This window comes from Trachurus japonicus, chromosome 7 (assembly GCF_045865225.1).
Source record: "Trachurus japonicus isolate A0001 chromosome 7, Traja_1.0".
Lineage (NCBI taxonomy): Eukaryota > Metazoa > Chordata > Actinopteri > Carangiformes > Carangidae > Trachurus > Trachurus japonicus.
Genome location: NC_140913.1, coordinates 3036942 through 3062399, shown reverse-complemented (window position 1 = coordinate 3062399; position 25458 = coordinate 3036942). Strand labels below are relative to the sequence as shown.

The 25458-nt window shown below is 40.5% G+C and overlaps 1 protein-coding gene across 1 annotated transcript in view; it reads right to left on the bottom strand.

Annotated features, from left to right (window-relative positions):
- itpr3 (inositol 1,4,5-trisphosphate receptor, type 3) overlaps positions 1 to 25458 on the bottom strand; it is a 129384-nt gene that overhangs the window by 90656 nt on the left and 13270 nt on the right. The window contains exons 2-20 of the mRNA XM_085780810.1: positions 15689 to 15759; positions 11543 to 11664; positions 11355 to 11441; positions 8231 to 8389; positions 6725 to 6823; positions 6280 to 6363; positions 5636 to 5782; positions 5443 to 5538; positions 4436 to 4480; positions 4076 to 4218; positions 3863 to 3962; positions 3324 to 3484; positions 2919 to 3060; positions 2667 to 2831; positions 2244 to 2416; positions 2029 to 2148; positions 1658 to 1739; positions 772 to 887; positions 293 to 544 (exon numbers count right to left, since the gene is read on the bottom strand). Coding sequence (XP_085636936.1) covers positions 293 to 544; positions 772 to 887; positions 1658 to 1739; positions 2029 to 2148; positions 2244 to 2416; positions 2667 to 2831; positions 2919 to 3060; positions 3324 to 3484; positions 3863 to 3962; positions 4076 to 4218; positions 4436 to 4480; positions 5443 to 5538; positions 5636 to 5782; positions 6280 to 6363; positions 6725 to 6823; positions 8231 to 8389; positions 11355 to 11441; positions 11543 to 11664; positions 15689 to 15759 — 2364 coding nt within the window. The remainder of the gene's footprint in view (positions 1 to 292; positions 545 to 771; positions 888 to 1657; positions 1740 to 2028; positions 2149 to 2243; positions 2417 to 2666; positions 2832 to 2918; positions 3061 to 3323; positions 3485 to 3862; positions 3963 to 4075; positions 4219 to 4435; positions 4481 to 5442; positions 5539 to 5635; positions 5783 to 6279; positions 6364 to 6724; positions 6824 to 8230; positions 8390 to 11354; positions 11442 to 11542; positions 11665 to 15688; positions 15760 to 25458) is intronic.

Here is a 25458-nt window from a genome sequence, read left to right as displayed (position 1 = left end):
GTACATACAGTTTGGTGACGTGCATTTGTCAAAGGGAGTTAATAGGAGTCTTAAAAAGGACTGGGCTCTACACAATTCTTACACCACTAGCATATACTTTAAATTCACCAATTGTACCTGAATGCAAAGGTCACATTTGCGATTGGCTTTAAGCTCACAAAGATTCAAAATTTGAATTGCAGACTTGTCAACTTGCCAAACACACCACCAGGCAATCCATTTAGACTCTAAAAACCATTAAGGCATAAGAAAGACAATCAAACAAGGCACATCAGTATTAAAATCTACCAACTCTTTGATGGTGATGGAGGTGGGGATTTCGGTCCAAAGGCGGGCAAATTTAACAGGGGTCACAAGCTCCTGAGGGTCTCGGTCAACATGGGCATGGAGCATGAGGCGACAGAAGGAGGCTCGTAGGTCAAAGGGTAGTGTCTCATCCATCATGCACAGGAAGATGAGCTCCACATCCAGCTGCTTGGAGATCTCGTCTATGGCCAAATACTGACGGTCCAAGCACATCCGGGCAAAGAGCTTCAGCTGGTACCTGACAAGGTCAAGACAGTATACAGTGTAATAATGTCCTGTACAACTTTGGCACAGTTTTAAATTTAAAGCAAGATTAGTTAATTATAAAAGTTGTCAGCAACATTGGTATTCTCAAATCTTGTAGAAAACTGTTCCAGTGCATTCACTGACAAGTTAATGGTGGAATCTTTAATAGATGTTGACATTCATGAACCCAGAGGATTACACTCCTGTGTGTTTTTCTACCTGTAATAGGTAAGGACATTCTCATCATGAGCATTCCCCTGCCTCGCCTCCTGAGCCAGCTGTCTGATGCTCTTCTCCTGTCTCTCATTGGTCTTATCTGTCCACACCAGCCACACCTACATATAGAGAAATATTTACAATGGCAATAGAAATATAGCAGGTAGAGAGTATTTGCTATGGGTTAGTCATTTTCTCTTCTTCTTTGTTAGTTGTTGTGTTCCAATTCAGGGGCTAAAACAACACAATTGTTGCATTTTTCCTTTGGGTCTTTTGTGGTCCCAAGTCCCAACAGTCCCAAGTGGTCCAAAGTTGTAAACACATGCGCGAGCCAATTGTCCTCTCATTGGTCAGAAATCTTACGGAGGAGGTTACCCAGGAAAAACAAAAACCATGGAATAGAGTTCTCAACAGGCCTGAAAATTAAAACCCACCCGGCCCAACCCGCGGTTAAAGCCCGGACTCGACCCAATCCAAGTTATTTTACATATATTCGGCCTGAATACATGCCGAATCCAGCCCGAAAAAATAAGGAGGCCGGTGCCCGACCTGACCTAAGTCATCCTATATATTTTCATCCAGAGGTCTGGTCGGGCTGGCCCAGCCCCATGAGAACCATAGAACATCAGCATCATGTTGCATGTTGTGTCGGTTGCTGAATTGATTACATCTCACTGCAAACAAACCATTCCAGGGCTCGAATGGAAACAAACCAAGACCACCCCTTCTTGGCAATCTCGGCGTGCTTGTTTTAGCTGGCATCCCTTGCGGGATTGCTGTTTTCTCATATGCCCAAACGAACAGATCTTTGGGGTTAAATGCTCCCTCTCTCTGAACAACTGCTCCAAACGAGCTAGGTCTGAATACACCCTTAAATAGGCAAACTTACCTCATCCTCATCTCCATAATCATCCATTGTCATGTACTCTCCCTGAACACCACCAGGGGGTGCCTCTTTTGGGACACGACGTCTACAGATTTCAAAAAGAAAAAGAGCAGAAGTGTCAGTGCCTCATGCTGACATGAAAAGAACAGTAAAAAAAAAAACAGTACGAGTCTGAGGTAAAATTGCTATTGTAATTTAAGAATTTCGAATTATTTTTGTGAAACATGCTCATGCTAAAATAAAGTCTGGATTATTTAAAATCTAACGTTTGTTCTGATCACCTGGAAGACAGCAATGAAAATCATGTAAAACATTTGGGACCACTAGACTAGGACTACTGTCACTAAAGACCTCCCCCACCACTCTGTCCTTACTCTGTCTTGATGAGAATATCCTGGTTTTTGGGGTCCAGTACACATTTACAGATGAGCTCCTGAGTGACTGGGATGGCAACATTGTTGGACACGCACAGGTCTGACAGATAGTCCAGAAACCTGCACAAACACAAACACATTAAGCTTAGTACAGTACAGGAAGCAAACAACCATAATAACAACATGATCTCTCTCTAGCCTCATTCCTTGTTTACCTAGGCTCTCGGTTCTTGCGGACAAGGCTGACGAAGGTCTCCACCTCAGTCTTGGTGATGTGTTTCTCCAGCAGTTTGCGGTTGTTGTGCAGCAGGGCAGTAATGGTGTCCTCAGCTAGGATGTCATAACCAATCTGACTCTGCATTACACCAAACTGTTTTGCTATGTGCTCCTGGTGGGTGAGGGGGGGAGGCGGTAGGTGAGAGAACAGGCATAATCAACCAAACCTATTTATTTGTCTTCTTGTCTGTCTTTTGTGGCAATGGAGTAGCAATATAGAATCACTGAAGTGCGCCTCCAAATGGCACTTCTTGACAATTACCCTTAAGTCAGGGCGAGATTCAATTGGTTCAACAGTAGACTACAGTGTCATCAGCATAAAACCGTAAAGGATTGTATTGAATAATCAGGTTCCTCCTCACCTGGTTCTTGCGATAGTCTTCCTGGGAATGTCGGAGGACTCTATAGCATAGTCTCAGCATGTACTGGTAGGGAGCATTTTTCTGGTCAGCCAGCTCCTCCAGACACAGCAGGGGACCCTCCCCTCCCCCCCGGTCCTTAAAAGGAGCCTTAATGATGCCAAAGATCTAAACACACAGTAACACACAAGGTGTTAGTCACTGAATTTTGCTTTTTGCTTTTGTTTAAATCCCGGTGTAAAGTTCGGATCAAACCTGTTTGAGGATGTTCTGTTCTCTCATCAGTTTCTGTCGCTCTCGATTGGCTTTGGTCATGACGACATCAATGACTGGCTGACCACTATTAATGACATCGGCCACAAAGAAAACCACATCCTCCAGCAGCTTGATGGCAAATCTGAGAAACATAAACATCCATAGATAATAACTCTTCCACAGCCCCTGTCTCTTCCCCTCTTTATGATCTTGCTTGTGCTCCCATGAATATCTCTTTAATCAGTGCTTAGCATTTGGAAATAATTCAGTCAATATTCACCTGCAATGGGAGAAACATTTTCGTCAAAAATCCTGGTTCTTCACATTTGTGGATATAAAACAAGCTTTCAAACTCACACACAGGCACAGCAGTTGTACTCATAACATACACACACAGTGTTGTACCTCCGGTCATTCTGGCTGATGAAGCCCTGGTTGAACTGGTCCACCACAGTGCTCAACATTGCACTGGCATCATTGGCAAAGTCCAGATCTCTGATCTCCATCACAGGAACTGAGACAATGGCAAAGGCCTCCTTATCCTCTTTAGTGGGACATGTTCCTAACTGCAGGATGAGGATATGGGATGTTTACATACACTTTACACACTGAAGGAACTTACAAATATTCATGGTCTACAGAGGATGCGTCATGATAACTGTTGATCCTCATCATCAACAACTGTTTGACAGCTATCCCTTAATTTTTTCTTCTTTTTTTGATGGCAATGTACCTGTATTGTTTTCTGACTTCTGTACTTGTTTTCACTTTAAAACAATAAAAAGTTGTTCACAAAAAAAACAACAACTGTTGGACAGATTGTGGTGAAATGTAGGTCAGACATTCATGTTCCCCTCAGGATGAATCTCTAGCACCATCACAGGTCAGGATGTGGCTACCTGTTCATTTCATGTATTTATTATATTATTTCACCAAGCACTCACCATGAGTCTGATGGGTCTCTCCTCATCAATGTCGATAGGGACGTTGGTGCTCTGGATCCAGGTGTTGGTACACAGATGTCTCAACCGTACATATGAGTTTCTGGAAGACAAGCAGCTCAGTTGAGACTATTCACACTCTTTGTATGATCTGAGGCAGTGTTTGTGTGTGTCTGATCTCTGCTTAAGAGAACATCTGCATCAGTTTTTTCCTACCGTGGCACAAATGAATCAGTTTTCTGCAACGTGGTCGGGTCCAGCTCGAACAGTGAGGCAATGTCGTTCCCATGAGGCACTGCCACCAGCTTGTACTTGATCCTCTCGCCGTGGGAGCGCTTGTTGCTACGACTACCATCCATCTACAGAGAGGTCAGAGGCGAGGGTAAGGTTGAGGAGGCTCTGTACCTCAGATAGAGGTATTACTGATTATTTTTCTTTATTTTTAAAAATTTAACCTTTATTTAACCAGGCAGAATCATTAAGAACGAGTTCTTATTTACAATGATGGCCTGACAAGAGGCACAAGCTTCTTGAGGGGAGGGGAGTACAGTATTCAAACTGTACAGCTGGACTCACCGAGGAGGAGAGGTCTGCACTGTCCCCTTTATATCCTGGATTCTCCTAGAACAACAGCAGACACCACGGTTTAAAGATACTTCAAAGGAAACCACAAAGAAGAGTAAATACTTGCCATCCATCCATCCATCCATCCATCCATCCATCCATCCATCCATCCATCCATCCATCCATCCATCCATCCAACCAACCATCCATCCATCCATCCATCCATCCAACCAACCATCCATCCCTCCCTCCATCCATCCAGCCAGCCAACCATCCATCCATCCAACCAACCAACCATCCATCCAACCATCCATCCATCCAACCAACCAACCATCCATCCATCCATCCATCCATCCATCCATCCATCCATCCATCCATCCATCCATCCATCCATCCATCCATCCACCCATCCCATCCACCCACCCATCCATCCATCCACCCATCCATCCATCCATCCATCCACCCATCCATCCATCCATCCACCCATCCATCCAACCAAGCATCCATCCACCCATCCATCCAACCAAGCATCCATCCATCCATCCATCCATCCATCCATCCATCCATCCATCCATCCATCCATCCATCCATCCATCCATCCATCCATCCATCCATCCATCCATCCATCCATCCATCCATCCATCCATCCATCCATCAATCCATCCATCCATCCATCCATCCATCCATCCATCCATCCATCCATCCAACCAACCAAGCATCCATCCATAAATCCAACCAACCAAGCATCCATCCATCCATCCATCCAACCAACCAAGCATCCATCCAACCATCCATAATTTCACCACAACCACAACTAAATTCATAAAAGTTATTGAAAATATTTTTCTAAACAAAACAACACATTTATTTTTTAAGTACAAAATCACTGCCACAGTGATTAAGTGGCAGAAATATTCAGATATTCTTTCATGTCTACCAAGTACATTATTTTAGTCAATCCACAATTATCATCCATTCCTTTGTGCATTCATCCATCCATCCAGCATTGCCGTGGTTACCTCAGCAGCTAGGTAGTTGCCAGTGGCCAGATGTTTGAATCTATAGAGGCTGTTCCAGTGTCCCGCCCCCCCACGACAGGGGTCATGATGGACAACCTGACAGACCAATCAGAACATAAACAAATCTTGACACCAATTCAGAGGAAATGTCCTGTGTTAGTGTGTACTTGTGTGTATGTGTGCGTGTGTTTACCTCAACCTCCCACAGAGCGTTGGAGCTGGTTGCTGAGGTTGCAGACTGCCTCAACGTGGTTCGCAGGAAAACGTGAAGTTTGCTCTTGTACTCATCGCAAGTCAAAAACTTCTCTTGTTCAGCGTGAAACAAACGCACCACATCGCCCTGAGAGAGAGAGGGAGTTAGGGCTAGAGAGACAATTAAAGAAGCAATAAAGGACCATTTAAGAAGTACCAGTAGTTTCTGCTCAATATAATAGGTGCCCCTATTACTGAAATATAATAGGGGATTACTGAAATCCCATAAGAACAAGTCTCATTGTCACATTGTCACTTAAAACTCTCCTGGTCAAAGATGAGAAACTTGAAACATCTGGTTCTTTGATTGAAAACAAAAAACAAAAAACAAAGGTACAAGTCTGTGGTTACAAAAAAGGGATTATAAGAAAGATCAAATAAAAGTGAAGGAATTTTCAAAAAGTCATTGTGATTCTTAGCCTTTGCTCTAATATTTGGTTTTCTTACACAGAATTTCAAGAGCTTTGGGCCTTTTAAAATTGTTTAAATGAATTATTCTTTGAACTGATAATCTAACCACTGGTCACAGATCAAGGGGAGCTAAAGAGCTGATCAACTGTGAGAGCGGCTGTACTGTTCACTCACTCCTTTGAGGACTTCCTCTCTGTGGTCGCTGAACATCATGAAGAGGTTGATCTTCCAGCTGGTGTTGCAGTTCACAGAGTTCACCTGCAGAGGGAGTATACAACCTGCATTAGAAGCACTGCTGAGAGTGTAGGCTTGGTTTCAAAGAAGAAGTGTGATGCTGCCCAGCTTTGGTGAACTGATGGAAATTAAATCTCTAATGGCAAACAACAAGAGTGACAGATGTTTATGTGAGTACAGAATATTATTTATCAGTTTTCCAGCTGGTTCTGAGGCAGTCATAATCCTGATCAGTCCCAGTCTCAGTCTCAGTTTGAGTATGAGCAGCTCTCACTGTGTGTGTGTGTGTGTGTGTGTGTGTGTGTGTGTGTGTGTGTGTGTGTGTGTGTGTGTGTGTGTGTGTGTGTGTGTGTGTGTGTGTGTGTGTGTTTAGTGTACGTCTCACCTCTTTGCAGCCTGGATGGTCAGTCAGTTCGTAGTTTGAGGCGTGCAGCGGCTGACCAGCATTCACCGGGTTCAGAATCACCTTATCTCCCACCACCACCTGCATCAAACAGCTCACACTCAATCCTCACACCGCTACTGATATGTCTGAGACGTTCTGATCTACATGATGGTACATGATGAACCGGTATCAGTTATAGTCTTAATAACACTTTACAACTTTACACTGATGCTTTGTACTGCAACTAATACTATTCCATTGTCATTCTGGGGTACGACGAGTTCTGCCACACAACCCCAAACGGTCTAGAGTAAAGGTTTTGGTTTGGATTTTTATTTATCAATAATAACAATTGATAACTCTGCCTTTGTTGTGTTTTCTCTCTTTTTCTTTCTTTTTTCTTTAATAATTTGCAGATCGATATATAATTTATTTTAATTTTTTTTTGTGTTATAGCTGTTCGTGTTTTTTTATTTATTTATTATTATAATATATATTTTTAGTTATTTACTTATTTTATTTTTATTTTCCATTACTCACTTGATACTTGTGTTATGTTATTATTACTGATTCGATGACTAGTAACATAATTTACTATTGTATTAATCAGTATAGGTACGCATGAGAGGGTATGTTTTGTTTTGTTTCTTTTTGTTTGTTTTTTTGTGTGTATGTGTATATATGATATGGATTAACTGAAGAAAGAAATTAAAAATAAATTTAATAAAAAGAGAACTCTGCCTGTACAACTACAACTAGAGCAGATGGTAGAGGTAAATTAATGCACCCTATTGCCATTAGATATTAGACATGCTCCCTGCATCTCTATTGTTCATAAGGTTTAGTCCACTGTCAATACAAATACAATCATGTATTTGTTCCTTTGTGTTTTCTTGTTGTATTAGTATTTTTTTGTCTATATAGTATATTTGCTGTGATTTTCTTTACTTATCTGTTGTGTTACTTACTTTTATCATTATTACTGTCATTGGTAAAGCAGTTCACTCAGCTCAAGCTGCGTTTAAAAGCTCTAGAAATAGAGTTCACTTGAAAAGTGAATTCTTCATTCTTAGATAAATGTCTGGCTACTGATTTGACTCAATGTCTATTTATGAGATTTTTCACACAGCTGATGGAAGCTGTGAGGCTCCAGAAGTAGAAAGTATGTGATCCTTGAGTTATAATTTACAGTCAATTTACCACAATATTGTTTCTAATAATGGTGCTTCTGTTATGTGCTTAAATGTGCTGTATCAATATAGTTTTGCTCCAATTATTACTGGCCTACAGGTGTTACAACAGGAAAGGGTAATTGGAAGTATGAAAATATTGAGAAAATATGTATTCTATTTCATTATAGAACTAAAATATTTGTCATTATGGCACGACAGCAGTAAAAGTCAGGTCATTAGGATTCCTCATTTGGGGACGAGCAGTCAGTTTCCTGTAAACCTGGCCTGCGGTGCGCGACTTCCTGTACTGATGTGTGCTGTGATGTGTGTTTACATTGTCTCCATTGGCACGGAGCTTCCAGAAGGGCTGGATGAAGAGCCAGGAGCCTTCATTCCCTGTCCCATCCAGGGTGACTCGCATGGCGTTCTTCTCCAGCAGAGCCGGCAGGCGCTTGTTTACAGTCAGGTATTTATTACTCTTCATGTGGAGCAGCTGGAGACACAGATCACATCACATGTCCATTCATTTCACTGTATGTTTATGAAAATTGCACTGAAAACCAAGCTCAAACCAAGCAATCCTGTCCTGCTGACACAGATACTCATTACAGCACCAAATGCATCCTAATCCACCTCCGGAAATAGTCTTAAAATAACATTCAAGTGTCTATGTGAGCATTATAATTGTTAGTCATTGTTGCAATCCTTACTCTTGATTATGCCGGCCTTTAAAAGATCATTTCCCAACGACCTGAGTTCTTTAAATGAGCTGGACATCCTGCAAAGTTACAGTCTTTTAAATATCTTTGTGTTTCCCAGATGATCTGTGAAAGAGTCAGTGGTAACAAATAAAAGACCTTTGCACAAATCCACCTGATTTGTCAAACTCTGTTGGCTGAAACCTCGTGGAAGGACGACTGTGGACACTGTCATTCATGAGATCATCTTTTAATTTCTACTCAGTAGAAAGAACAATCACGACAAGCAAAAACTCTCTTGGTGTTCACAATTACACCTGGGAATTTGAAAAAAAGTAGTGTGAGCCTATCCTTAAAAAATGGAACTATATATTTGTAAGGTGTTTGTAAAGGGGCAATGTCTAATGTTAGCTGCAATGGCAAAAGTTAAGTTTTCTATCTGCAATATGAACCAGTGGGCCTGGAGCTGAGAGACCAACATATTGTTAGTTTGAAGCTGAACATGAAAAACTGAAAATACAGAATTTATAAAATAGAATATGTGTGTGTTCAAACATGTTCTACGGATATATTGCTTATACTGCAGTTTAAGGGAGTGCTATGGCTATGACCCACATTACTCTCTCCACACCTTCTACACACACACACACACACACACACACACACACACCTTTATCCCACAGGAATCTTTATCTAAATAATCTAACTCTGTTTCACTCAACAAGGTCCACACCCAGCCTGTCGCTGTGAGTTTTCGTGTGTGTGTGTGTGTGTGTGTGTGTGTGTGTGTGTGTGTGTGTGTGTGTACAGTATGATGATAGGTCTTCAGCTATATACATATCGGCACAATCAAAAGGACATGTTGCCACTGTAAAAATGGGAAGGGAGGAGTGTGAGTCAGCCCAGTGTCATAGCAGTAGATGTTACCTTACACACACTGGTTCACCTGATAATTAGATTTTTTTTAAAGTATGATAAGTAAAAGTATGAGTTTATATTTTTTTATGAAATTTAACCCTTTGTAGTTTGATGTGATAGATACAGTATCAGCCTCATTATTTCTTGTGAAACAGTCACAGGAAATACATGTATTTATCCTTAAAACTGCAGACGCTTTTTTGTTTATCAAGTACAACATGCAACAAAAAGTAGCAAACTGAGGCTAAGTTATCGAAAGTTGGTTTGAAAAGGTCTCACCTTAAGTAAATACAAATGTCAGCAGAAATAAATGGAAAACGCAACTGGACACAACCAGACAGAAGCTCAGTCTGGGAGCAGAATGTAGTGAGGCAAAGACACAGCTTGAGTATAAAATTGATCAATACGACAGACCACGAACGACAAAGTTATGGTAAATCATAACTTAAAACATGGTTTCATGAAAATATTAAGATTGACACCAACGGACAGAAGAAATAAGCTGAATGTCCAACTGTTCAGTCATAAACTCCTTCTGGCATTGAAATCATTGTTAACAGTGGTAATCATTCTCTCATATATCACAACTCAGCAGGCTTTTCAAGTGGTCATACTGTCATAGCTGAATTCATAACAACATTTTGGAGGAACATGTGAGATGTCAGGCATATTATACTAATTCTATTTAACAGTGCATATGCTTTGTCTACACAATACATTAGTATAAAGTAAAAAGACAGATACAGCAATAATGGATATGTGATGAAATTAACATTAGACTGTTACAAATTGAGTGTAGGATGAAAAATTGTTGATGAATTGAATAATTGTACAGGGTGATGTGAACACAGGTGTGTGTGCGTGTAGGGGCACACAACATCTTTGGCTTATTTCCCCTGGCTTTTAAATATTGAATGTCAATTTGAATGTGTTGCTGAGACTCTTTTCATGTCATGCTGGTTGTGGTATTGTATTGTCCTTTGTTTATTTATGTATTTATTCACCATGGCTAGGTGCAACTGCAAACTGAATTGCCCATTGGGATCAATAGAGTTCTCTCTCTCTCTCTCTCTCTCTCTCTCTCGTCATAGTTTGCAGTCACACTATCCAAACGGTGAGACCACACAAAATATCTACAAACATTTTTTTTTTAATCTAAGAAAACACAGTTTTTAATATTGGCATGTAAATCTATTTATGTATTTGTTTCTTCTTTTTCTTTTTTAAATATATACTACAATTAATCAAATATTTAAGAATGCAATTCCTAATTTGATCGAAAAATAAATGCCTATTTATCCAACTGTGCACCTCAACCTTGATAAATAAATCAGGAGAATGTTGTTCTCCTGAAGCTGTCACACATCTGACAGGCCACCGTCCACCACAGGAAATATTCGCCAACATAGTTAGTTGTTAGTTAGTCTGACATTTGTTGTCACTATAGTGTTTGTATTTTCGGACGATTCCACAGAATGCGGGAAAATCCTGTCTGGTATTGATTCAAAACGAAATGCTCTATTTAATCCTCAAATACGGGTGGCAACCCTACACGTGTTGTTACCAGCTGTCAGCTCTCTGTCCTGTGGCTGTTTGTAGAGGATAAACATGATTGTATGAACTTTAAAACTGGTTGTTTCAGTCTCTTTGACATCAGTTTTTTGCTTTGTGGTGTTGTATCTTTATGACTGTTGCAGGCTCTTGACCAGGACCATGATCAAATATTATCTTCCTTTGTCAGCTGCGCACACACACACACACCACTTGAATCAGGTTGTGCGTTGTCTCGTCAGTGGTGTCTGATGCTGAAATGTGACGACAGATTATAAACAAGTTATTTACCTGCATGACAGTTCCATATTTTACAACGTCTCCATGGACCTTCTTGTTTTCTGTCTCATTCTGCTTCTGCTCCAGATTCGATGCATGCTGTAAGACACACACACACGTATCATATGTGTTTAACACAAAGACTGAAAACTCTCTGATGAAGGTTTCAGGTGTGTGTGGAATGTGTGTGTGTCTGTTACCTGCAGTTTCTGCAGTAGAACCACATCACCAATCTTGTCCTTCTCATGTTTGGCTTGTTTGGCTTTCCAGAACTGTTTCTGAGCTGAGTACCGGCTCATAGGACACACCTTGAACAGGCAGTCTAGGTGAACACACAGGAGAGCAAATCATACAGACACAGTCATTAGTCATTTGGTCTCAATTTCTAAAAAAAAATTAAAAAAAATAAAGTAACTTTTTGGTTTTATTATGCATATTCTGTTTAAATTTGAATTTAATTCAGTTTTATTCTACAGTTAGAGTCGATCAGAGTTTGTGCTGCGTTGTAACTGTGATTAGTCATGATTGGTCAGTGGAGTGAGCATTCTGAAACTAATTGGCTGTTTTGGTTTCAGAACATCAAACTGGTGAAGCATCTGACATTAATCCTATCTCTGCCCCCTACCCAGACCCAGACTTCCTGTCAATAAGATTATAAAACAGCAGTGAGTAAAACCTTCAATCAGTGTTAATAACCATCAAAGACTATAGAATGTATAGAAACTCTTTGGCACACACACACGTATACATGCTTACAACACTCAGAATTAGCACACTGGCTTGCTAAATGAGTGCTATTGTAACTGACCCTTTTGAGAAGGGTCCAACTACAAACCTCCTCTCAGGAGGACTTGATCTGCAAACAACTTTTATTCTTTCAGGACAAAAGGCAGAGAGGATGTGATGCAGTTTTGTTTGGTAAGTTAAGATGAGGTTGTAGGGACAAATCTCACACTGTCAATCTTGTAAGATAGAATTTCTTTTTAGGGTAACCTCATATTATACATAATAGTGTTGTCAGCACATGACAAGTTAACTATTGACACCGGAGAAATGTAATGTTATTCATAATGACTGCAGCTTGTCCTCTAGTAAGGTTAGGTACAGTATGGTAAGGTAAGGTATAGTATGCTATGGTTAAATTAGGCATAGTAAGGTAAGGTAAACTAAGCTAAGCTAAGGTAAGGTAAGGTAAGGTAAGGTAAGGTAAGGTAAGGTAAGGTAAACTAAGCTAAGCTAAGGTAAGGTAAGGTAAGGTAAGGTAAGGTAAGGTAAGGTAAGGTAAGGTAAGCTATGGTAATACAAGTTGGGGACAGTAAGGTATTGTTTCAATTCCACCATTAAGTGACAAAGTTGACTTTGACTTTGACAAGCTTCACATGTTGAACGTGAGGAAGTAATAAAATACTGATTATAGTGATAAAAAGTTTATAAAAGTTTAGTAGGTTTGACAAAATACAAAAGCCTCTCTAATAAAACAAGAAATAAACATAGGATAAGGTAAGGTACAGTATGATAAGGTAAGGCACAGTATGGTAAGGTAAGGTATAGTAGGCTATGTTATGGTTAAATTTAGCATAGTATGGTAAGATAAGGACAGTATGGTACAGTAAAATTAGGTAAGGTATAGTAAGGTATGGTAATACAAGTTAAGGAACAGTAAGTAAGGTAAAGTATGGTATGATAAAATTAAGTTAGGTCAGGTAAGGAAAAATAAGGTACAGTTACGTAAGAGTACAAAAATCATACATACCAACAACATTCTACAACACAACACTAGCCATTTATTATTAACATACTGTACATAACTGATCAATGTATATAAAATGTTCTTTTATTAGGTATTTTATACTTAGATGTTGGTCTGGATGTCTTTTTGTCTTGAATGTTGATTGATTGTATGTTGCATTGTGCAAAATGACGAGCAAAATGTTGTTTCAATTCCACCATAAAGTGACAAAGCTGACTTTGACAAGCTTCACATGTTGAATGTAAGGAAGTGATAAAACGCTGATTACAGTGATAAAACCAAGTTTAGTAGGTTTGACAAAATACGAAAGCCCCTCTAATAAAACAAGACATAACCAAAGGAAGACTTCAACTGTTTCAATAATAATCTAGATACTGTACATGATGTTTTGTATGACTATTGTCAGCATTAGTAATATTAACTATTAACTATTATTATTATTATAGAAAGAGAAAAAATCTTGATGAAGAGAATGTATTCTGAGGGTACTGGGAACGGGACTAGATAAGCTTTTGCTTCTCCCGCTGTCCCTTTTGGCCATGTTGCTGTATTACTTTAACTGAGATGATGTGTGATGAAGTCTGTTAACATGTCCGAAATGAATGAATAAAATAAAAAGAAATTAGGCAATAAAATGTGATACAAGACAAAAGCTGGAGTAGAGAATCCAGTGGTTAAAGGATGTAAGAGAAAACAGAGAGGAGAGGTAAATATTGACTCTCCTCCAGCAGATCCTGCACACTGTGTGTGTGTGTGTGTGTGTGTGCGTGTGTGTGCGTGTGTGTGCGTGTGTGTGTGTGTGTGTGTGTGTGTGTGTGTGTGTGTGCAGGTGTGTGGGGTTCTAAAGCAAACAGCACTTGCCTATGTGTAATCACTCCAAATGGTACTGTTAATATCTACATCCAGGTTTTAAGTCATCTTGACTTAGGGAAATGAGTTTTTAACATGTGTACACAGCCACACACAGACACGTACAACCACACACACACACACACGCTTGGTTGTGTCTTTAGGACTTAATTAATTTCCGGTTCGGTGTTTTTTGTCATGAAACACAACCTTGTGTTTGTCTTCACTATTCAGCCTTCTGTTTTTTTCCTGAATACAATGCTGACAACATGTTGGATGGTGAAAGTCTTGATAATGTGGTGCAATCACAAAAATCTAAAAAGAAAACAAACAATGGAAAACCATTGTTATTCTCTATCCCATCGCCTCATGTCTCTATCAGCTCCAATAAAGGAAAAGTATTTCTCTCCTCTCCCGCTTGCTGTCCAGGACTGAGATCAAGTTTGTAGGCTCTCCAACGCACAGTGTCATCTGGTGGACCCTGGTCTGGACCCAGTTCAGAGCAATCCGTCTCTCTCAGTAGTGACTGGCACTTCTTGATGATATCACATCAGCTCACACACACTGAGACGTGTTCAAAAATGGAAGATAACTAGAGGCTCTGGCTTGTTACTAAGATTTAAATGTTTGATACCATGCTCAGAGATGGCAGCCAACCAATCAAGATGTTTCCAGATGAGCAGGTCGTTATAAATAAACTAAATGACAGTAAATCAACATCTTCACTCTGATTATTGGAGCAGGAGAAGTTTGAGAGGCGTCAGTCACTCACTATGATCTACTTCTAAACTAGTTCAACTGTCCCAGAACTCACAGAGCAGATGGTAACCTGCTGCTTTATATTTATATAGCCTATATATATATATATATATATGAGTGTGCCCTCATCAGTCAGGGGCCAGTGGAAAATGTTCCCTCTCTCTCTGATGATTGAAGCTGGACTTGCATCACACACACACATTATTTATATTTCATACACTGGGGGTTTTGATGGGTCCCCATGGTAACACCCAGGACTGAGGACCTAAACCAGGACGGAGGAGGCTGGGCCCCCACCAGGAAATACTACATCATAATGTGCAATAAGTTCTATCTTACATAAATTGACAAAATAAAATTCTCATAATTCCACATTTCCTGATATATAAATGGTTCTCCTGTTGATGTCAACAAACCTGTAACATCAGTGAACATTAGTTCTTGAGGACTTAGTATGGACACCTACCAACAAACCAGCTTGTTTATTCTTTTTTTATGTAGCTATACTACAATTAATCCTAAAATATTGAAGAATGCAATTTCCCAACTGATCAAAAAATAAATTCCTATGTATCCAACTGTGCACATAAATCAGGAGAATAGAGCCTTTATTGTCCCATAAGGGAAATTCATCTTCACACTCTGTCACTGAACAACATACAACACTGAGCCACATGAATACATAACCAAAAACAGAAACATCACGAACACTGAGCAATGTTGTTCTCTGGGTCTAAATCACTATTAGTCGTTGTTTTGATAACTGATCACACTGATTAACTCTGTCTCAGTGAAGAACATATTATATTAGTATTTAATTTAGTTTATCAGTTTATTAATCAACCACAAAACTTAGTCAGAACTCATTTGAAAGTAATTTTCTAACCCTAACCCAAGCTAGAAAACAGTATAAAACTGTATGTCGAATAACTGAGCTCTTATCTGAGTTCACACCCACCCACACACACACACACACACACAGTCCTACCTCTGAATTTCTTTGGAGGATTCTCCAAATCTCCAGCTGCGGGTTCGACCACACAACGGTCATCTACCAACCTGCAGACAGAGACCAGACAAGGAGACACATCATTAGTCATTCAGGTGCTGATGATGGGATTTAAGGGGTTAATTAATAACATTTTTTTGCTGCTGTCTGGGTATTTTAATTTGCTGCACATTTGCACTTTTGATGCTCAAAATCAACCGATATACTGAGTGTTTTATTTCTCACTGTGTTAGCTGACAATTAATTCCCCAAAAGAGAATGTTGACTTAAATACACACCCTAAGTTTAGATTCACACTGATATGACGCTCATTCTTTATGTTTCACACTTCCACTGAGCGAGCAGGATCAGATAAAACAGTGATGTTGCGCAAACTTTGCAAACTGATCTGAACTCAGTAGCAGTAGCGACAACCATGAAACATAATAATTCACCTTCACAGACATGTGCATGAGAGGTGAGCAGAGATGAATCACTATGTGAACTGATGGTTTGACCCGCAGCCGGCTGTGGGGTGACTTGCAGTTGATCTGTTAAAAATTTGTGAAGACATAATGATACGGTGCTTTTTTTTGTTTTTCTGAAGAGGACAGGAAACGACACCCTGACGCTTCGCTTCGATCTGCCGCTTGTGGTTACTCCTCTTCTATTTTTAGACGCTTGTTCTCACCGGACGGTTTTGTGAGTTCACACTGAGACGTCAAGTGGCGTCAAGCGGCTCAGTCACACTGGTCAACTTGTCAGCTGCTGTGAAGCGATGACACACACAGCTGGTGGTCCTCACATTCACAACTTTTTAGCATCTTATGACCAACATACGTTCAGAGAGAGCAGAGGTCCCCGGGCTCAGATAGTATTCACCGCACCGCTGACCCCAATCAAACACGTCTGTCGTTCAACAGCAGGATCTGTAGTTTCTCTTTCGCTGATAGCATGCAGCAGCTCAGCGTGTCACATCTAAAATGCACCAATGCAACACAACACATCTCAGGATCCAGTGTGGGACCAGAACTTTTTAACAAATCAACCGCAAGTCATATCAGTCTGCATTTTCTATTAGGACTGCTCGTGAATGGAATTCTATTCCAACTCACATTAGAAATATTTCAAATTATGCCTCCTTTAAACACTTTTTAAAAAAGTGTCTAGTTAGTGGTCAAGGCTGTGAACATTAAATTTCTTGTCATGTTGTCTGTCAGTGTATTAATTGTCTAGTATTGTTGCTTTTTGTGCATGGTTTCTAATGTGTTTAATGTGTATAATGTTATTGTGTCTTGTGTACTTTTTTTTTTTTTTTTTCTGTTGGTGTTGGTGTTGCTATTAATGTTGCTTCTGTTTTGTCTGTAGCGGCTGCTGTTTGAGTTGAGTTTTATGTTAGTTTGTGTGTGTATGCATGGACCTTCACTGAGCTCTCTTGTCTTTTGTCCACTATTCAGCTTTTTAATCATTGAATGTATTATTTGTATGTTGTTAACCCAAAATTTTTTATAATTTTTCTTTTAGGGTGACCTTAAACATCAGTCCAGGGACAACAGATGCAAAATAGCCTTTTGGCTAATTCTGGCATGTTTACATTTGTTTAAATGTTTTTATTAATGTGCAATGTCCCTGATCCTTAAACCTTAAATAAAATGGTAGGTTTAAAGGGATAGTTCACCCAAAATTGAAATTTCACTCATTATCTACTCACCCTCCTGTCGACTAAGGGCTGGGAGAAGTTTCAGAGTCCTCCGTGGCTTCTCTGAGTTACAGGGGGTCTCGGCGTAGCAGTGCATGTCCATATAACGGTTGCAAATGGACACCAACTGTCTTCGTAACAAAAAGACACACCAAAAAACATCCAAATACCTCCATGCTGCTTGTATGTAATGTCCGTCTTGTATTGAAGCATCGAAATGCGAAATTGTCCCGAAAAAAATTAAATAAGTCTATATTTCAAGCTTGTTTGTAGCGGTAGCTTCTCGAAGCTCCTCTTCCCGGTTCGTCAAAGTTGGACGAACCGGGAAGAGGAGCTTCGAGAAGCTTCCGCTACAAAACAAGCTTGAAATATAGACTTATTTAATTTTAATTATTTAACAGGGCTTCAATACAAGAGGGGACATTACATACGAGCAGCATGGAGGTATTTGGATGTTTTTTGGTGTGTCTTTTTGTTACGAAGACAGTTGGTATCCATTTGCAACTGTTATATGGACATGCACTGCTACGCCGAGACCCCCTGTAACTCAGAGAAGCCACGGAGGACTCTGAAACTTCTCCCAGCCCTTAGTCCACATGAGGGTGAGTAGATAATGAGTGAAATTTCAATTTTGGGTGAACTATCCCTTTAATAAGAATAAAAAATAAAAAAAAAACATCTGCCTCAAAACATCTGTCCCTCAGAGCATTTCTTTGTGACCTCTTCAATCTGCTTTTTTTTCTTCTCATTTTTGTTCCAGTTGCGCAAAAAGAAACAGGAAGTAGTTCTAGCAAAACACAAAACTAAATATGTTTACTGTATTTACATGTTCAAAATAGCTACAGAAACTGCTGCATTTGGATACGAGTTGTCAGTGGAGGGCATGCAGCGGATGAGTGCAGGAAAGGGAGAATAAAAGAGACGTCATGGAGGTGTGACTGCAGAGATGATTTAAAAGGGACAAAACCCTCTGGATTCAGCCGGAAAACATCTGATCACGACATTAAATATCTATCAGCGTCTGTGTTTTAAGGTCTAGCTAGGTGATCATGGAGGTTCATGCTTTCTATTTCTCTTTGGTCTGGAAGCAAGTGGAAAAAGTAATTTTGATGTGTAGTAATCTTGTTTTCTGCAGGTTTACGGCTCAGAATTTAGACATTTAGCTTCGTGTTCTCTTTTCTTTTTCTTTTTCTGTTTATGTAAAGTACATGTGACTATTTAAGGTCAGAGCAGGGATACCTGACCAGTCAGAGCACGACTCTGTGTGCGGTCATTAGAGGAAATCTCTCTTACCATCAGTGTTTAGGAAACAGAGGGGGGCTCGGTGGAGACACACACACACACACACACACACACACACACACACACACACACACCTGTTAAATCTCTCTTTTCATGCAGTGAGCAGACAGACTGCACTCAGCAGGATTACCTGTCCATTCATAAACACATTAACTACAATCAGCAGGAGGCCAGGTGTGTGTGTCTGTGTCTGTGTGTGTGGTCCTGGTATTACTCATGCTGCTGGGACCTACATTTGTTTACACCATCACATTAAGGGGACTTGTATTTCTTAAGGGGACAAAAGCCTCAATCATTAATTCCAAGGTGAGTGTGTGAGTTAGGAGATAACTGGTGATGGTTCAGGTTCCAGGAAATGTTGAAAAGTAACATATTTTCTCACACTGTGGTTTCCCTCCCCTGAACCAGAACAAGTAGAAACCAAGATGATCCACTGGACTGTGACATAATCAATGTTTCATTACCTTTATTTTCACAATAAGAGTCTAGCTTTGTATGATGTGTCTGCAAATATGGTTTAACACGCAATATCTTTTAAACTGCTGCAATAAGATGAATTGAATGTGTAAACTCACAACGTGACTCTTTTGAATAATTGTGTACATGACTGGGGTCAGACATTTGCATGCTGGTTCAGACCCATACGAGCCAATTACAAAGCAAAACCAAAGCATGTAAACAAAACAGGTGTGTGAAGTGATTTCAGCTGCAGCTGCAATTTATTAGAAGATGAAGAAGCTGCTTTTATGAGCTCTGCTCACATAACTCATCTAATCACTGAACTCATGACAGGCAGAGAGGGAAGATGGACATTGGCTGATTGTGGTTATATAAAGTTAAGATGACACATGTTCACAATACAGTTTTGCAGTTATCACCTACAAAGCTCTGGGCTTTATCTCCAACCTGCTCAGCCCATATACTGTATAAGGATTCATCCTGAGGTGTTCAGGAACTGTCTGCTGCCCTGCACCGACACTGTGGATTAACTGCACTTTTTAATATCACAACCCCAGTAGTTCACTTTATGTGTTGCCTTTTTAAACTGTCTGATTTTAGAACTCCCAGAAATATACTGTAACATAATATAATACTAATATAAAGAAAATTAATAATATACATTACATTGACTTTATGCAATTAAATCACAAGAACAGAAACTCTGAGTGTGTCTGTGTAATTGGTTTGTCAGATTGTGTGAAATGTTTTAGTTTCTAAAAGTTTCGCCCTCTCTGATAAATGCTGCACATCCTGGATCTGCAAACAAATCTGCAGTTTTACGTTTTCCTTTGCGTCATTATCACTTTTCCTTTTTCCAATTCTTTCACCAACTCTTTTCTTTCTTTCTTTCTTTCTTTCTTTCTCCAACCAGTGACAACAGCCAATCAGTTCTTTTGTCTGCCTGTCAGGTGTGTCCCAGTCCCAGGTGTGTGTGTGCATGTCTTTCCCGACGCCTGTGGGTGGGTACTGCTGATTGCTCTTTTCACAAAGTACACACACACACGTACGTACACACACACACACACACACACACACACATGTACGTGTACACACACACACACAGGTATGTTGATTCAATGACTAACGTTTGGCTCAGGTGACCCACTGTCAACATCTGTGTGAGGATTCCTATCAGACTGACTTCAACTCTGTCTCTGGGCCGACACTGAAACTGTGTCATTCCCTCTTGGCTTCTGGCTTTCTTCATTCCTTACCCTCCTCTTCTCTCTTGTCCTGTTTCATTGTCCTTTGTTCTCACACTAATTATTCAGCTCTCAAACTTTTTTCCATTTCTTTATTCACTTTCCTTCTTCGTATCTTTCCCCACATCCTTTATTTTCTTCATTCCCCTTCCCTCCTGTTTCTACTTGTCATTCTTTTCTTTTTACATTATTTTTCTTTCAGTCATTCATCATATATTTTCCTACACTTCCCTCCCTTTTTTCCCCATTCTTTACTTCTCTCCATGTTTTCAGTTTCAAATGAGTGACTTTCTAAACACTGATGCCTCTGCAGCTTCACTGGCTGTGACCCATCCTCCAATGACAACAGAAAAGTCTTGGTGTTTTTTTTTCCTCTGTGAGCTCCTCCCTCTTTTTTCATTCCAGCGTTAAGCTGAAGTTAATGCATGTCACTATCAACCACAAACTCTGTCAGTACGTTTACATGCAGAGCTTAATCGAGCTATGCTCAAAATTCGATTTTGGCGTCAAGTCGGACTTCTGTCCTTGTCTCAATATACATGCAACTGAGAAAATGTAATAACTGACGGGGTCCGCCCCCTCATGCGGCGTCACCCGTTGCTTCAGCAGGTTAATACCCCGCCTGTCCTGTTGACTTTTCTGTCACCTCCTAAAAAACTGAATATAAACAACTTAGTAAGCTTATTAATAAATTCTCAACTGCAGTTCCCGACCAGACGCACCAGTCTGGGCCGGATTCACGCTGAGAATAGGATACTCTCTCTCTCTCTCTCTCTCTCTCTAATAAAACACTCTTGCTGGTTGCGCTGTGTGAAATGCATTGAATCTGCGCTGACGTTGGGTTTTTTTTCTTTACTTTGCGGGGTTCGGGCGGCTTCTCTGCTCCACTTGGTGCCGTCTCTACTGTTGTGGAGCAGCGCACATGCATTGTCCAGTTCTACTCCGACTAAGGTGTATACATGACGGAGAAAATCGAATTCCAATCGCATTATCTGGGTGTCTTAATCGGAGTTCTCAACTCCGATTTCAGTCGGACTAAGGTGTTTACATGCACTTCAGTTGTCCAGTTATAGTCGGATTAAGGCAATAATTCGTTTTTTTCAAGTGTCATGTAAACGTACAGAGTGACTCACAGATTCTCTTTGGTCAAACTGAGGACAAAATGTAAACTGTGGTCAGCTGCCCCCACCGCTTCCCCTCCCCCGCCCTCCCGCCTGCAGGAAAACGGATTTGAATATGGATTGAGGTATTTGAATTCATCCAGGTGTCTTCCACCTCTGCTGCTTGACAACAGGAAAAAACCCAACCCCACAATTACTATACAAAAACATTTGCTTAAAGGGATAGTAGCATTTTTTTAAAGTGGGGTTGTATGATCTACAAATAGCCCCTAAGTACTTTAATTGCAGTAGAAGACTCTCTACACTCCTCTCATTAGCAACGCCAGCCCATAGCCCTGCCCAGAGATTTACAACATACATTGTTGTGAAAGAAACGGCCTATTTTCATGGCCTAGAAAAGGGCTAGAAAAAATTATATTATAGTGAACAATGGAACTGTGTATTTTTTTCCCGTGTAAAACCTCTTTTAGGCCACGAAAATAGGCCGTTTCTTTGGGTCTGTTCACATCACTGTATGTTGTAAATCTCTGGGCAGGGCTATGGGCTGGTGTTGCTAACGGGAGGAGTGCAGAGAGTCTTCTACTGCAATTAAAGTACTTAGGGGCTATTTGTAGATCATACAACCCCACTTTAAAAAAAATGCTACTATCCCTTTAATCAAAATACCTGGACAGGTAATGAAAAGTAATCATCAGCAATCAAAATCAATCTGAGGGGAATTAAAGGGAGAGGCTTGTCACTTACACAATGTATAATAGACTCTTGTCTTGTAACATCAACGATGGCTGAAACTCTTGGTAAAGAACCATCAACACAACCTGCTGGCAGCAAGAAGCCATGTGTGGAGGCTGAGAAAACCTCTAGCAGAAAGCAAACAGTCAAGTTAGGTGGACAAACTGTAAATAATGCTGACATATTGGTTCTGCAGGAAGAATCTCCACAGACATCATCTCAGCTTTAACTCTCATATCAACAATTATTCATGAGCAATGCTGCTGGGATGTTCAGGGAGGTGGAATATACTCCAGGAACGTGGACATGGAAGGTGGAGATGGAATGAGAGCTGAAGTTTTTCTAAATGAAAAACAGCAGCTGAAATGTGAAATGTTTGTGAGCTCAGTTCCTGTTTGAATCTAGTTTGTGTTGATGCAGCAGAATTTGACTGTAGGGAAACCTGTTGGTCTCCCTCTCTCGATCTGTCTCATGTGTCTCACAGGTTCTCCCTATTCAAATGTCTCCAGCTCAGTTTACTCCAACTGGACACAGGCAATGAGCAAACAAACACGCAAAGGCACCTGGCCTGTTTAAAACTTACTTAATGGCCAAAAGTATGTGGACAGCTTAACATCTCCGCATCCATTCAGGCACCATCACTCAGGTCCAGCACTGATGTTGGTGGCCAGGTTTGGATCACAGGGGTCAGGACTCTGCAGGCTAATCCAATGCCCAAACAGGAAATCCACCACAAAGGTTTTCAGTCGTCCAGGTCACGATTATCCCAGAGAACTCAACTTAAAGGGATAGTTCACCCAAAATTGAAATTGAAGTTTCAGAGTCCTCCATGGCTTCTCTGAGTTACAGGGGGTCTCGGCGTAGCAGTGCATGTCCATTAGGGCTGTTTTCGACTAAGGATTTTCATAGTCGAATCTGATTCGTCAGATTTTGCCGTAGTCGACTGATCGTCGAACCTTTTTTTTTTAGATAGCAGCAAATTTCCGACTTTTTCCCGTTTCAAACAAAAGAGCTAAAACACCCAAAAAAAATATGGTAGATGTAAAACAAATACCTTTATTTATTTTCCACACTTTGGATAATTTTTAGTAGCCATTGTGAGCCAGGGTATGCGTTTATGTTACGTTGCCCTGGACAACGCTCCTTTTGCTCGGACTGTGAGTGGCAAATCAAACATCCCTCAACGTGATGAAGGATAGCGGTGGTCGTGGACACAGAGAAACCGGGTAAAACATGTAGTATCAAAACAAACGGACGTCAGAAGGACTCGACAATCCGTACATTACGTTAATCAATCCTGTAACACACACAGTGTGACCGCGGCACCGGCAGAGAGACAGACAGGCTGCAGAGGGACGAGATTACAGCTGTGACTCCCGACACTTATGGTGCGTTCATTACAACTCGGAAGTCGGAAAAAAAACAAGTTCCTCTTCTGAAAAACTCTGACATGTCAAACTTTAGGATGTGTTAGGGACTAATTCATCTGTCTAACCATGAGAACTATTGACACTTGAAACGGTAAACACAGCTGATCCATCGAAAAAAAAATCACTGCTGGAGTTAATTTATTTTCCGTGGTTGAAAGCAGGTTCTTGAATGTAACTGGGTCGAAGTCAGATGTATCCTCACAATGTTTTGCTGTTCTGTCAGGTCATAAATGTTGACAAAGTTAGACTGTCAGACTTCCTTGACTTTAAACTTTGGCGGCTCTGCCCCTCGTCTTTTTGCCACTCCGTGAGTGTTCTGCAGTGACTTCTGAGTACTGTGACTTTGACGGTCCTACTGCTCACCTCTGCTCATTTGAAAAAAAAAAAAACCTCCGCTCATTTGATTGTGCAACTGCAGTGGGTGATTTATTAATACGTAGTAAGAAGCTAAGACTACCGTTTAAACGCACACATAATTTTGAACTCTTTATTAACAGAAAGTAGGCAGATTTGTATCAAAATAGTCTTTTTATAACGAAAAAAGACATTATATGTAACAATTTATGCTCAGCAGCCGTGGGCACCCCCATATAGTCAGAATGGTATGGTCTTGGTTAGATTCGACTACGAGGTTCATAGTCGAATCAGACCCCTCCGAATCGAATCGTCGAATAGTCGACTTTTGGAGGTCAGCCCTAATGCCCATATAACGGTTGCAAATGGATACCAACTGTCTTCGTAACAAAAAGACACACCAAAAAACATCCAAATACCTCCAAGCTCCTCTTCCCGGTTCATCCAATTTGGACAAACCAGGGTCCGTCCTCTTCCCGGTTCGTCCAAATTTGACGAACCGGGAAGAGGAGCTTCCGCTACAAAACAAGCTTGAAATCCTAGACTTATTTAAAGGGACAACAAGGAGTTTCTATTTGGTTATTTAAAAGTCTCACGTTAATGTGGATGAATCTACGCTACCCACACTTGTTAATGGCTCCATTTTCGATAAATATATTGTTTTGTCTCTAACGTTATTTTGTTATTATTAGTGGTGGCGAAAATGCTGGTCGAGCCGACCAGCGTTTCTTTACTTTCGGTTTCGTGGCAAGTCATGAGAATAACGCCACTGAATCGCCGTTTATGGTCGGAACTACGACGGTATGTGATCGTCTTTGAACCTCTGACTTTAATTCTTGATGAATGAAAACATGAGTCTGTCTTGCGCCGGTCAAGGAATTTTACGGTGCGCGCGGAGGCTCATAAATGTAGTGTGAAAACGCTTCGCTTTTCCAAAACTCCTCGTTGTCCCTTTTATTTTTTTTGGAACAATTTTGCATTTCGGGGCTTCAATACAAGACGGACATTACATACGAGCAGCATGGAGGTATTTGGATGTTTTTTGGTGTGTCTTTTTGTTACGGAGAACAAAGGGAATGGCGTGCTCGACTCTTGTGTAGAGGTAAAACTGGGTGGCGGCTCAAAAATCGAAACAATGAAAAAAACTGAAATGGCAGCACTCACAAAATAAACTTGAAACATTTATTTAACGCACAGCAGTGCCTGACGGACGCGTTTCAGCCCTTGGCTTTCTTCAGCGTCGACGCTTGTTACGAAGACAGTTGGTATCCATTTGCAACCGTTATATGGACATGCACTGCTACGCCGAGACCCCCTGTAACTCAGAGAAGCCACGGAGGACTCTGAAACTTCTCCCAGCCCTTAGTCCACATGATGGTGAGTAGATAATGAGTGAAATTTCAATTTTGGGTGAACTATCCCTTTAACA